Source organism: Rousettus aegyptiacus, unplaced genomic scaffold (genome assembly GCF_014176215.1).
Source record: "Rousettus aegyptiacus isolate mRouAeg1 unplaced genomic scaffold, mRouAeg1.p scaffold_m13_p_6, whole genome shotgun sequence".
NCBI classification, from domain to species: Eukaryota; Metazoa; Chordata; class Mammalia; order Chiroptera; family Pteropodidae; genus Rousettus; species Rousettus aegyptiacus.
Window position 1 is genome coordinate 112,157,176 of NW_023416309.1, and position 13,867 is coordinate 112,171,042.

Sequence of the window (13,867 nt, forward strand, 5' to 3'; positions counted from 1 at the left end):
GACTTGCCCATCTCTGGGCTGGCGGTGCCCGGTGTTCGTGCTCAGAGGCCGACAGATACTGGCTTGTGGATTGAGCCATGTGATACAGATGAGGCCCCTCCGCCCGCCAACCCAGTGGTCTTGGGGCAGACTTGGAATTTCTCTTCCGGAACTGGGCTCCTTTGGGGCCGGGGGACCAGGAAGACCTGAGGGTGGTGAGGTGGGCTGCTGATGCCCACACCGTCCCCGGAGCTTGCCTGTCCAGGGTCCCTCTGATACCACTGTAGGTAGGAGACTGGCGATTCGAGGGGTGTAGGATTTTGTGGGTGACCGAGTATAATTAGGTTTGTTTTCAACTACTAGATCTGTGGGCTGTAGCAATACATATGACTTTTCTTATTTTATCTATTAAGGTTGATTATTTGATACATACAAAAATACACGTAACATATTTTGTGAAGCACATGGTACAGCGATGTCCTATGATTCCGCCATCTGACTTAATGAGCGGATTATTCTCCTGTGTTTGCCTGGGGGCCCCTCTCGCCCATCCCTCTGCCCACCCCCCAGGAAACCTCTAACTGGGATTTTGTGTTTACCTTTCCTTTGCTATTTTGAAGAAAAAAATCAGGTTTTCTTTCACATACTCATGTATCCATAAATAATATATGGTTGAGTTGTATTGTTTGCTTTTGAGCTTTGTAAAAATGGCATTTGCCATATGTCATCTTTGAGACTTGCTTTCTTCGCCCATCACTATGTTTCCAAGATTTATCTACATTGTTGCATGAGGTTCCTTTTTATTCATCTCACTGCCATGTGATGAGATTCCACCGTGTGAATGAACCACAGTTATTTATCAGTATTTCCCCGCCCATGGATGGTTTTTCCCCCCATTTTTACAAGTTATTTTGAACGATGCTGTGGTGGATATTCTTGCCCCTGTTGGACCTGGGTCAGGGTTAAACTTAGGTGCACATTTGCTGGGACTTTGGGAGTGTGAAAATCCAACTTTACAAGAGAACGCCGGTTGTCCTCCTAGGTGCTGGCCCCAATTCAGGTTCGCCGTGTGTGGGTTGCCTGGGCCACATTGCCACCAACATAGTGTAATTGGGCTCCCTAACCGAGGGCGTGAAGTGGCATTGTGATATCTCGTGATGGTTTCCCTGGCAGTGGGGCTGAGCACGCTGTCGTATGTTTGTCTGTCCTTCTTTCCTCTTAAGGAAATGCCCAGTTGTGTCGTTGGCTCTTTTTGTCCTGCTGGGGCTGTTTATCCTTTCCTTATGGAGTTGTAGGAGCCCTTTATATATTATGAGTATAAATCCTGTGTTGGTTACATGTGTTTAAAAATCTCCTAATTCATGGATTGTCTTTATCGGTTCCTTATGGTTTTTGTTTTGTTTTGAGGAAGCGGAGGCCTTCATGTTAATGTAATCCGAGTTCTCCACCTTCTTCTTTATGGCCAGAGTTCCGTGCTTCATGGATTTCTATTCCCCTTTCGCTGGCATTTGGTGGAGAGTGCTCTAACCTCGCCCCGGGGAATAACTAAGGAAGGCCTCAGAGCTGTTGCCCCATGAATTGACTTTTCTTCATCAGCCCATTAACTCACTCTCAGGTGGTTTGCAAGCTAAAATGTGACTCCTATCCAGAGCCTGCCCGCCGTCTGGAGGGTCTGCTGGTTCTAGATGTCTCTTTCTGATTGTTGATGGGGACAGGGCCATCGACAGTCTTGGGTCAACTGCCTGCCGGTCACTCGAGCAGAGCTTCTCGGCTGCAGTCAGAGGGAGGTACCACGGCCAGCCATATCGGGTAGGGGAGTACGGAGGCCGAGGGTGGGCTGTGCTGTGAGCCCCCTAGGTGGCATAACGATTTGAAGGTTCGCCTCGCTGTGGCTTGAAGCTCACACTGCTGGAGTCATTCTTTTAGGCGGATGCACTGGTCTCCCATGGGCCTAATCAAATGAAAAGTGTCTTCAGAGAGGGGCGGCACGTGTCAGTGAGGAGGTGAAGGGGCGGAGGTGGCAGGGGCTGGCGAGGGGCTGCGTGGTGTGGCAGTGTTGGGAAGCAGGGTCCCAGGCGGGCAGCGGGTTCTGGGGGAGGAGGTACCACCTTGAAATAGCACCTCTGCTGCGTCTGGCTGAGTGCCACTTGAGCGGGCAGGACCTGGGCTGGGAGCTATCCCCGGGTGCTGGGGCCAAACCAGCCCAGCACTGTCCCTGGGTGCGGGTGCGGAACCGGCTGGGCGCTGTCCCCGGGCGCAGGTGCTGAACCGGCGGGGGCGCTGTCCCCGGGCGCGGGTGCTGAGCCGGCTGGGCGCTGTCCCCGGGCGCGGGTGCTGAACCGGCTGGGCGCTGTCCCCGGGCGCGGGTGCTGAACCGGCGGGGCGCTGTCCCCGGGCGCGGGTGCTGAACCGGCGGGGGCGCTGTCCCCGGGCGCGGGTGCTGAACCGGCAGGGGCGCTGTCCCCGGGCGCGGGTGCTGAACCGGCGGGGCGCTGTCCCCGGGCGCGGGTGCTGAACCAGCGGGGCGCTGTCCCCGGGTGCGGGTGCTGAATCGGCAGACTGGCTGCCCAGTGCCGGGAGAGGGAGCCCGCAGGCCCCTCACTCTGGCGCTCCCCGCGGTGGCATTTGGTTGTCAGACCAAGCTGTTCAGATTGTGCAGGCCACTCCAGGGCCAGTGTGCCCACTCGCTGCCCGCCAGCACACGGTGCTACTCTGCGCTGTGCCCACTCCCGGCATCTGCACTGTCTATGCAACAGACGCTGCAGGGAGGCAGCTCGTGTTTGCAAATCATGGACAGAGGCCTCTTTCCCAGACCTCGGCTCTTTCTCTGGGAAGGCAAGGCCGGGTTGGGGGGAGCGGGAGGGAGGAGGAGAGGGGCTCGGCGTGTGGGAAGCCAGAGAAGTCTTGCAGAACTTATGGATGGCACAGCCAGCAGCTGTGGGAAGCCATGGGCCAGACCTGCCTCGGGCTGAGTGGCAAGCAAGGGTCCGGGGGCCCTGGTGCCCTGGGTCACCAGACATCCCAAGATGCAGTGGGAAGAACCCTGTGGGTGGGAGCTGCCCAGAACCCTCATCCCAGGCTCTGCCACGCATGAAGTCCCCTGTGAGTGTGGAGCTCCCCTCTGTCAGCACCGCCAGCACCCTGCCGCACATCCAGGTTAGGTGAATTCGTGTTCATCAAACAGCCTTCAACCTGACACCTCCTTTCCGACCGCGTACCCTCTTGGGACAGAGAGGTGAGAACTTCTTTCCTTTACTGTTCCCTCAGAGAACGAAAAGGCTGGTCCCAGACATTTATGATGGTTCAACACCATGCTTAGAGAATCCATTTCTCAGCCCATGCTGGCCGTCTCCTCTTTTAACCTGTACCCTGAGTCCTCACCTGCCCAGAGTACTCCCCCGCCCCACCTCCGCCTGGCCACACCCTGGGCCTGCTGCTGGGCCTGCGGTCAGCGAGGCTGCCATTGCCTGTCACAGGGCCAGGGCAGTGAAGATGGGGCCGCTGCTCTCAGCAATGAGGCCCTGGTGAAAAGTGCCAAGATCTGAAAGACCCTCCATCTGCAATTTCTTCCACCATGCATATGCACCCACGTGCACACACACGTGTGAACATGCCAGCGTGCCACTGTGCACAAGCACACATTCAGACCCATGTATCTGTACACACGCTCTGCGCATGCCCCATGCATGCACACACACAAGCACCCCACATCCCTGCACACAGATACACACCTCCACACACATGCGGACACACCCTTGTGCATACCCCTGTACGGGACATGCAGCATGCTGCACACACGTGCACATGTGCACACACCCATGCACAGCCATGCACACACACACACACAGAATCCCTGTCTTCCCACGCCTGGGTCACTTCCTGCCATGCTTGTGTGTGGGTCTGAAATTCCTAGAAGCAGGGGCTCCGGGGAGAGGTCACCCCACCTCCGATTCGCAGTTCGTTGAACAGGCAGGTGCGGGGCTGTGCCCCTTCGGCTCTGCCCTCTGTCCCCTTTGCGGTGAGGTGTGCGTAAACACTCTTGCTGAGACAGGGCAGAACTGTGCGAACGGCTCAGCTCCCTCAGGGGACAGCCTTGGGGAGGCGCTTTCTAAATCTGTCACCAGATGTAATTTTAGAACAACTAAAATAATAAAGAGGAAAAAAAAAAAACCACCTCGCCCAGAGGCCACAGCACAGTTCTGTCTACAAAATTAACGGCATCAGCTGTGGTTGGAACAGGTTTCTGGTGGGGATTATAAACCCTGCTGCGGCAGAATCGCCTCAGAGAAATACTGACGTTTGGGTCCCACTCTTGGTGTCTCTGATTTAATTGGTCTGGGGCTGGGACCCAGGTATCAAGTTTCCAAAGCCCCCCAGGTGACGGCGAGCAGTGAGGCTTGAGAAATGGAGAGCTGAGGCTGTGGTGCCTCTACGCACCCCTCCCCCACGCTGCACTGTCCGAGTGGGGAGGTGGGAACCAGCCTGCATGGCTTATTCAAAAGACCTGCCCTCTGCCAGGCCCTGAGGGGCAGGATCAGGGCCTGGGGTGGGAGTTCAGGGCTCTAGATTTGCCGAGTGTGCAGGTTCCTCTTGAGCCTGCATTTGCACACCCGAAATGAAAGCATCACGATACCCTTCGTTGCAGGGGTGGGGGCCAAGTGGAGGGGGTGGGCCAAATGTCGCCGCCCTCAGAGGTGGCCCAGATAGTGGGGACTCCCACACCCCTCCCAGGGCGTCAGGTGGGAACCTGCTCACCTGGCATGGGTTTATGCCACGCCCTATCTTGGATGTACTTTTTCCCCTGCGACAGATGTGGGCCAGGGCCGTGAGCTCCTGGAGCTTGCTCCTGGCCGGGGCCACCCCAGCACTGCGTAAATACAGCCCTCTCCTCCCAGCGGAGACTTCGATGCAGACGTGTATTATTAGTTTGCTAGAGTTGCCGGAACCAAGTGCCACAGACTGGGCAGCTTAAACAACAGAAATGTTCTGTCTCACAGCTCCGGGGGCCGGAAGTCCGAAATCGAGGTGCCAGTGGGGTTGCTTGTTTCCTCTGGAGGCCGCGAGGGGGAGTGTGACCCAGGCCTCTCCCTGGCTCCCGGCGCTTCGCCGGTGATCTTGGTGTTGTCGGCTCATAGAAGCATCACCCCGATCTCTGCCGTCATCTTTCGCCCATATCCCCCCCTTCTTAGAAGGATGCCAGGCATATTGGATTAGCGCCCACCCTAAATACCTCACGGCAGCTTGATGACCTCACACAGACCCTATCTCCAGATAAGGGCACATTCCGAGGTGCTGGGGGTTAGGACTCCAACGCAGGAATTTGGGGAGGACGCAGCGTAACTCATAACGTGACGGCGACCGTTTGTGCCCGGAAGGGGGCTGTGCACAGAGACCCCGTGGAGGACACACGTGGAGGCAGGGTCGCCCGGCAGCCTTGCCTCCTGGCCTCGGGGAGCTGTTTCATGCGAGCGGCACCAGGCTAATTTGAAAAATAGGTCAACGGGATGCGAAGGTAATCTGAATTCTGAGAGTCGCAGCTTGGCTTCTGCAGCAGAAAAGCCTCCTCGGGCCGGCGGAATGACCTGTGCGGGGAAGGCCGCAGGACGAAGACGCTGTGCGTACACTTGTTCTAGTTTGTTCACAGATGTCCACAGCAGATGTCTTGGCCCCCGACGAGGCAACAAGGCCGGACGGATGAGCCGCCTTTCTCTGCTCCCGTGGTTTCGGTGTTTTAATTAGCCGGCTCACTGGAGGGGTGCGTAGGGCGGTGGGCAGAACCCGCAGCTGGCTTCGCTGCTGCAGGATGCTTTCGGGGAGGGAGGGGCAGCGGGCGGGAGCAACGTGACAGACTGCAGGAGATGTCAGACGGTCCCACCTGCACCCCCGCCGCTCGCAGTGGGGAGGAAGGGCGCAGTCGGAGCCCCCGGCGGCCGCGGCCCGCGGCATCGTCGTCATGCACGCACAGCGGGCGCTTTAAAGTTGAGACTTTCCCTTCCCGCCTGCCCAGAATTGGCTGCGCTCGTCCATTTTATTTGCATAATTTCAAGCATCATTAATAGTACATGGCAGGAGGAAAAATTACCGAGCTCTTCCTCCATCCATGAGTGAAATTGGGTTTAGTAGAAAATTAGTTGACTTAACTGGCAAATGATGAAAGCTGAAGAGGAGAATGTTTAAATAATGGTGAGGACGAGGAGCGGAAACTCTTGGCCCTCAAGCGGGAGGCTCTGGTGGAAATTCGTGTCCTGGCCCTTTTGTTTGTTGAACGTTTATTCCGGGGACATACCAGGAGGGTCCCTCGAGAATGACAGGGGCAGGGACCACCTCCTGTTTCTTAGGATCGGCCGAGCTTGACCAGGCTGTGGCTGGCTAACCCTGCGAGGAGCCGCAGAGGCGGGCCTGAGTTTGAGATCTGGCCGTGACTGGCTCAGACAGGCCCGAACCAGGCCGAAGTAGCTGCCGGGCAGGTGGCGGAGCCATCCCCTGAGGGCGGGGGGAGGAGAGAAACGCATTGGGTTCGGGGGCATCTAGAGAACACCTCGAATTTGGGTTCAGACACGTCGGCTTAGAGGTGCCCACGTGGAGGCAGCCGAGCGATGGGGCCGGGGCTCGGAACGGAGACGGCGCGTTGGCAGCCAACGGTGCCTAAACCTCGGTGTGACTGAAATTGCCAAGTGATGGGGGGAGGGGAGAGGCCTGAGAGCAAAGCCCGGAGAACCTGCAACGCTTCAAGGCCCCCCGGAGGAACAGGAGCTGGCAGGGGAGACCGAGACGGGGTGGCCAGGTCGGTGTAGTCACGGGGGCCGAAGGAAAAGGTGCTTCTAGAAGGAGGTTGTGGCCAATGCCGTCGAAGGCTCATAAAAAGTGAAAAAGAGGTAAAACTCCGCTGCTCTGGCCTGGGGCATTTTTATTCCCTGCGGAGCCGGCAGAAGCATAGGACGGTGTGAATGGCCCCTCGTGCCCCTGCTGGCTTGCCCTTGAATCATGAGGGGGCTTGGGCAAAAGGGCGGCCTTTTCCTGGGGGCCAGGGCGGTCTCCCCTAGGCTGCTCTGGAGCGGACCCAGAGCCCCCATGTTCGCACCCAGCATTCTAGGCTGCGTTTTCCCCTTGACGAACCGTCCCTCAGGGTTCGCGCTTGTAGGGCTGAGCGCCGGGTTCCTCCCCCTCTCCAAGTCCTCCAGGGCCCTGCACAGCTCGGTTCTCCGCTAAGGCCTGTGGAACTGGATAGACTAACGAGGGCTCTGGGACCTGAGGTGGGGACGAACTGAAAAGCCAGCCTCCCGATGACCAGGCCCCACCCTGGAGCGGTGGGATATCTCCGCGAGTCTAACCTGCCCCCAGGCCTGAGAGCTGCCCCGTGTGGTAACGCAGAGCTGGAGGGGAGAAGCTTGGTCCCTCGTGCTCAGCCTTCACAGGCATCTGTTACGTTAATCGGCCCAATCGGCCCGTCTGTGAGGAAGGAGACAGGGCCTAGCCAAGGGGACAGTTCCGTTCCTGTTCCTGCCGCAGGAGCCCAGGCAGCCCCGGGAGGGAGGGGGAGTCTGTGGTTTCCTGCAGCTGTCCTGGGAGCCGCAGCCCCATGCTGAGCAGGAAGAAAAGGCCGGAGAAGAAAGTGTCAGCTTTGGCTTTGGACAACCAGGCCAGGCCGCTCCGTGCTCCTTACTACCGGGGAGATGCTGCCCCCCTGGGGTCTCCTCAGAGCCCTCCAGCCCCGGCCCCCCTGGCTAAGGCATTGCTGGAATGTGCTCCCATCTCTTTCTCCTTTGAATTCCCTGCCCTCCCTCCTCACTCTGCTGGGGACCTGGAGGTCCGCGGGGGGCACAGGGATGTCTGCCTCCTCAGGAGAAGGGAGCCGAGGGTGGGCCGTCACGACAGCGTCATCGAGCTGCTCCTGTCAGTACGGGACGCTCGGCCCAGCCCGGGCCAGCGCAGGAGACGCGGCAGGAGACCGTGCTCCCTCGTTAGTGATCCTCCCCTCGCATCCTAAAGCGGCTCATTAGCCGCCCAGTCAACTCGCAGGGTTGCCTTCCTCACGTCCCTTCGTGCTGTGGGGAAGAAGCAGTGGCCTGCTCTGCTAATGGGAGGGAGACGGGGCAGGGCCATCCGGCTCGGGAGATGGGCACCGGGCGGGGGCAGGGGGGCAGCAGGCCCCTGGGGAGACAGAAACGTCCTGGCTCGCAGCTGGTGTGCTCGGTAACGAGGTGGATCCAGGGAAGCCGAGGTGCCCTGTGTGCACTTCGGCACCCGGAGCCAAAGATCTCTGAGCCCTTGGTAAGCATCCTTTCTAATTAGGCCCTTCCCACGCAGACAGACAGAGAGAGGGGTTCGTTCCCGATTTGGGGCACTACCTGGAGAGGGGCTCTGCCGCCGCAGACCAAAGGCACAGGGAGAGATAAAACCCGAGGGCTTCGAGGCTGGCGGGGACCGTGCAGACGCGTCCGACCGTCACACGCTGGGCGCGGAGGCCGGCGCCGGAGCAAGTCCGTGTGCTGCTCGCTCCCGGAAGCTTCTCGTCGTGCCGGAGCTCCGCGCCTCGACTTCCGGCGGTGGGCCTGTCCTGTCCTCTTTGGGTGCAGGCGTAGTTCGTCCTCCCGTGACCCATCTACTCATCCTGCCTTTTGATCTTCTGGCAAAGAGAGCAGTTGTCTCTTCTCTGGATGTTTGCTGATCCCCGCATGGTGGCTAGCTGGGCGTCCCTGGGGGGCCGGCACCTCTGGGGAACCGAGTGCCGAGCATATCCTCGTGGGGGCGGACACAGGTCCCACGAGTGTGGCTAGTTTGGTTGGCTTTTTTTTTTTTTGATGGTAGTAAGATACACATAATGTAAAATTTCCCATCGCAACCAAGCCTCAGTGTGCAGTTCGGTGGCATTTGGCACAGTCACGTGGCCGTGCAGCTGTCACCACCGCCCTCCATCTCCAGGACGACTTCATCTTCCCAAAGGGAAACTGTCCCGCATTGAACATGCCCCCCCCCCGCCATGCCCCACAGGCCGGATTTCATGTGGGTCGGCTTGGGTCGGGCCTGGGGGCCAGACAACAACCCGCCGACCCCCGGGAAAGCTCTGTTTCTTAGGTCGGCCCTCCCCCCCACCCCCGGCCCTTTCATCTTGTATTTGGGCTCCCACGAGGGTGGCCTGGGGCCTGGAGACATTTACAAATGTGTTCCAACCACCCAGTTCGGCAATTCCGAGTCCACTCCCCAGAGCTTCCCAAGCGTCCGGGACAGCAGTGGGCGGGTGGGGCTGCCAATGCCACCTGCCACCGCCCCCCGACTCCCCTGTGTGCTGAGGGTGGGGCGGCCCAGAGAGACCCCCGTCCCCCCACAGCCCAGACTAAGAATCCAGAGAGCAGTGCAGGCTCTTGGCCTTGGATGTCTGAAAACGCCGGGACGGGGGCCTTCGGAGGTGCCAGCGCGGGAGGCGGGGTTGCTCGGCGGAGCCCCCGTGGGCCTTCAGTGGGGTGTGCGTGAGCTGCGGGCGGGGGAGGCCGGGTAGAAAGGAGTTGCCAGACTCCGAAATTCAGAAGCCGGAACCGATGACTAAAAGTGATAGCGATTCCTGGGACTTCCTTCCGCTCACCCCCTTGCCTCGCTGGGTCCTACCGGGAACCCTGTGCGGCGGGCATCTTTATCCGTCTTTTGCCCACGAGGAACAGGAAATTCCTCGAGGCGTATGCCTTCTCCGAGGTTGGCAAGGAAACGGGGCCTGGAGCCGAATCTCTGCTGGCGGCCTGGGGATTTGATTCGGGGGGCGTGACACTTTGGTCTGACCACCTTGTACTGGGGAGGCAGCAAGGCTCATCAGCCTGTGTGTGTGGGGGGGGGGGCCGGTGGGAGACCGTCAGCTCTAGAGCCTGACTCGCCGGGTTCCAGCCTCGGCCCCGCTGCTTCCTGGCTGTGTGATCCTGGGTCAGTCACTAAACCTCCCTGCTTCCTGATCTGTAAAGAGGGGAGCGGGTTGAGAATGGGTGTGATCTCGTGGGGAGGTGGCCCGGAGCGGATGGATTAATGCATTGGAAGCGTGAGCCGCGGTGCCCGAGCTCAGGACGGCCGCGGTGAAGGCGGCGCACACTCCCGCCCTGGAACGCGCCCGTGGCGTCTGTGCCCCCCGCCCCCCGCTTTCTGGGCATTTCAGCGAAAAGCCCCAGCAGCATGGACTGCCTTGAAAGCGGGGGTTCCGAGAAGCCTGCGCGGAAAGCGGGGAGTCAGTACAGGGTTGGGCAGGGTTGGCTGGATGGGGGAGGCGCCCTCGGCCGTGTGTAAGTTTATGGATGAGAAACGAGGAGATGGTTATTCGATGTTTGCACCCCCCTCTCCTCACTTAGCAGCCAAGCAAGGTTCCAACGTGGGGAGGGGGCCCGGGGTGGGGAAGCTGAGTGCGGCTGGGGGCGCCGGCTGGTGGGGGCCAGCACAGGAAGAGACACCCACATGTGCTACCCTTCTCCATGGGCACCCGCTGGCCCCGACAACTTACCCCACATCTTTCTGTCGTGTGTGGCCTGGCCATCTGGTTACCATCAACCTCATTGTAATGGTGCCACTTCAGGCTCCCGCAAGATGCCCAAAGGCTGCAGTGCTGGGTCCCCAAGGCAGCTCTGTCCCAAACGAGCACGAGCCCGTAAATGCTCCTGCAGGCGGATGCCCCTGCGGGCCAGGGCTGGGCGTCTCCGTGGGCCGGAGGCTGGCCGGCAGAGCAGAGTCGCGTCTTCTGAGACAGGGAGCTGGGGACCCTCCGGGAGCTGGGGACCCTCCAGCTCCCACACTGCAGCACACTGAGGACCGCGGGGGTGTTTATGGTGCCCTGCGGCGAGCACGTCTGTGGGAAGCGCCCGAAGGTGCCCCTTCCTCCTAGTGGGCGGCCTGGGCCAGCCGCGCGGCATGGCATGCGCGTCCGCTGGCCCGGGCTGCGTCTCGGCCTCGCTTGCCCCTCCCTGGCGTCTCTTGTCCAGTCCAGGAGCCTGCCAGCGCCCGGCGCGACCTCGCTCTCCCTTCCCACGCGGGGCCAGCAGGCAGGTGGGTCTCCGCGGCCTGAGGGTCCCTCTGGGGGCTCAGACTCTGACGGGCTCTTCTCTCAGTAACTTAGGGGTGCCGCCAGGCCGGGGGAACTGCCCGCTCACCATGCCCCTGCCTTTCGACCTCATCTACACCGACTACCACGGCCTGCAGCAGATGAAGCAGCACATGGGGCTGTCCTTCCGGAAGTACCGGTGAGGGGGGCACGGAGGGGGTGCGGGGGGCGCACAGCCCCGCCTGCTCCGGGTGGGGTCCCGCACAGCGCTGCCTGCTGCAGACGGGGTGGGGGGGGGTGCCCGCACAGCCCCGCCTGCTCCCAATGGGGTGGGGGTCCCGCAGGCACAGCCCCGCCTGCTCCGGACGGGGTGGGGGGCGGTGCCCGCATAGCCCTGCCTGCTCCGGTTGTGCGGGGGGTGTGCAGATGGAGTGGGGGTCCTGCATGCACAGCCCCGCCTACTCCCGATGGGGTGGGGGTCCTGCATGCACAGCTCCACCTGCTCTGGTTGGGGTAGGGGTCCCGCAGGCACAGCCCCGCCTGCTCCGGCCCCGCCCCACGTCTGGCTGCCGGCAGGCCGGTCCCAGGGCGGGGCACTGCATGCTCCCAGGGCCACAGTGGAAGGAAGACTGTCCTGTCTTCTGCCCTTCCCCTCCCCCACCACTGTTCCTGTCCAAGGAGCTCTGCTTCCCAGCTGACTCGGGGGACGGTAAACCTGAGGGACTCGCTCCGGTGGCCCTCTGCTACGTGGCGGGCTGAGGGGTGGAGGTCAGAGGTCGCCTGGACAGGGCTGGGGCCAGAGGAACTGCAGGGAGGAGTGGCAGAGAACGGGATGTGGACTGGGCGGTGACCTCTCCCGTGTGGGGGGTCGGCACCCCCAATGCCCGCCTGGGGCAAGGTCGTTCTGGTCTCTGCAGCAGGACAGCTGTCCCCTGGGGCAGCGGGGAGGACCCCGCTCCAGGCACTGGCTCCCCTCCCAGCGTTCCTTGGGGCAGCCGTAATAACTAATTACGGGCAGCCGTAATAACTAATAGTTTCTGAGTGGTTCATGGTTCAGGGGTCTCCATAGGGCCCTGAAATCGTTGTTATCCTCACTTGAGAGATGGGGACACAGACCCAGAGAGGTGAGGGCGCCTGCCTGTGGTCACACAGCTAGGCGGCATCTGAGCCCGAGCCCTGACCGCACGTCGCACTGCCCTGACCAGCCAGCGGCCGGTCACAGTGCCCACGGCAGCCCTGGCCCAGCGAGACGCGGGAGGCTGCTGATCCCGGTTCCTGGTCCCGGGGGGGCAGGTGCCGAATCCGGGTCATCGACACCTTTGGGACGGAGCCCGCGTACAACCACGAGGAGTATGCCACGCTGCACGGCTACCGGACCAACTGGGGCTACTGGAACCTCAACCCCAAGCAGTTCATGACCATGTTCCGTGAGTGCCCCAGCCACGCGGCGTGGGCGGGGCCGAGGGGAGGTGGGGCCCCTGTGGTGCTCGGAGGAGGCCCCGGAGGAGGCAAGGTCTCACTCCCTCCCCGGCACAGTGCTGGGACGCAGCCCGCACCGACCTCCCCCAGGAAAGCCTCCTCCCCCCTGCAGCAAACCTGTGACAGCAGGGACGTCTCTGCTGGCGTCTGGGGATGGGGCGGGGGGGGGGGCGTGGAGGGAGCGGCCTGGCGGGCTTCTGGCCTGGCGGGCTTCTGGCCTGGCTTCGGAGAAATGCGGTGACTTTTCCGGCACCAGCGGGACGTGGCCTTTGCCCTCCACGAGCACGTGGCTGAGCACAGCTGCAGGACAAGGAGGATTCTGTGACCTTCCAGAAAGAGAGGCCAGAAGTGGTCTGCGTGGGAAGGGGCAGGGCACGCAGGCTTTTCTATGCGGAGGGAACAGGTGCGGTGAAGGTGGATGTGGAAAGAACTGGAAGGTTCTGGAAACGCAAGCGCCCCAGCAGGCCCCAACATCGGGGATAAGGGGAAGTGAGGCTGCAGGCGGGGAGTGGGCCCCCCGTGCACCCCCCTGGATGATGGGCTTCAGGCGAGGAAGGGAATGAGAGCTGAGCTTTAGCTATTTTTAACGAGACTCTAAAACACATAGCACGCGCTGACCTACCCTCTTAAACGCAACACGTCGGAAATAATTCAGCCTTTTCTTGACAATGCAGGGTCGCTTCTCTCCCTCCCTGGTGTGGGGGGGGGGGCGTCCCCCTGGGGACAGCAGAGGTGTGCGGAGCTGTGTCCCCTCGCTGAGTGGCCTCGTCTGTCGCCGTGTGATGCGGCACTCGTCCTCCTCCTTGGGAGGCTGTCGGCTGTCACTTTTAATTGCCGTCAGTATCTCAGGCTCCAGCAGCATCTTGCACATCTAATCCGCCGCGCTCAAAGGCTCGGGTCGGAGAGCTGGATCAGCGCCAGGACTATACCTAAATGAAGGGCGAAGCGGGTTCTGAGCAGGGTCCCCAGGAGCTCGATGCGAGTGAAGTAGCTGATTTTCGCTTAGCCTGTCAGATCAGTGCGTCTCTTGGGGGCGCCGAGAGTTTTCTCTTGATCTGTTCTCCTGGTTCTAGCTGTGTGAGGGGCAGACGCCGTTTCCGGGTCTGTCAGTAATGGCTTGATTGGACCCCAGAAGGTCGGGAAGGCGGGAAGCTTCCTTGGAGCCCAGATGAGGAAACTGAGGCCCGGACAGGTAGAGTGTCCCATCTGAGGTCACAAGGCTCTGCGGGGACCAGACTCTCTCCCCAGGGTGGTGCTCCCAGGGGGGCGAGTGGGGTGGGGCGCGTCCCACGGAGCAGATTTCCGGCGGGGAAGGAAGCGGCAGGCAGCAGGGGTGACACTGCAGGCTGCGGCAGCAGCACACGTGGCAGCGGGGAGGAAACAGTGGAAAACGTGCAGAGT

The 13,867-nt window shown here is 61.0% G+C and overlaps 1 protein-coding gene across 2 annotated transcripts in view; it reads left to right on the forward strand.

Moving 5' to 3' along the window:
- The window catches only part of MGAT5B (alpha-1,6-mannosylglycoprotein 6-beta-N-acetylglucosaminyltransferase B), a 59,046-nt gene that overhangs the window by 26,696 nt on the left and 18,483 nt on the right, over positions 1-13,867 (forward strand). For both annotated transcript variants that reach the window (XM_016143189.2, XM_016143190.2), the window contains exons 9-10: positions 11,055-11,186; positions 12,281-12,414. In XM_016143189.2, the coding sequence (XP_015998675.2) occupies positions 11,055-11,186; positions 12,281-12,414 (266 nt within the window). The remainder of the gene's footprint in view (positions 1-11,054; positions 11,187-12,280; positions 12,415-13,867) is intronic.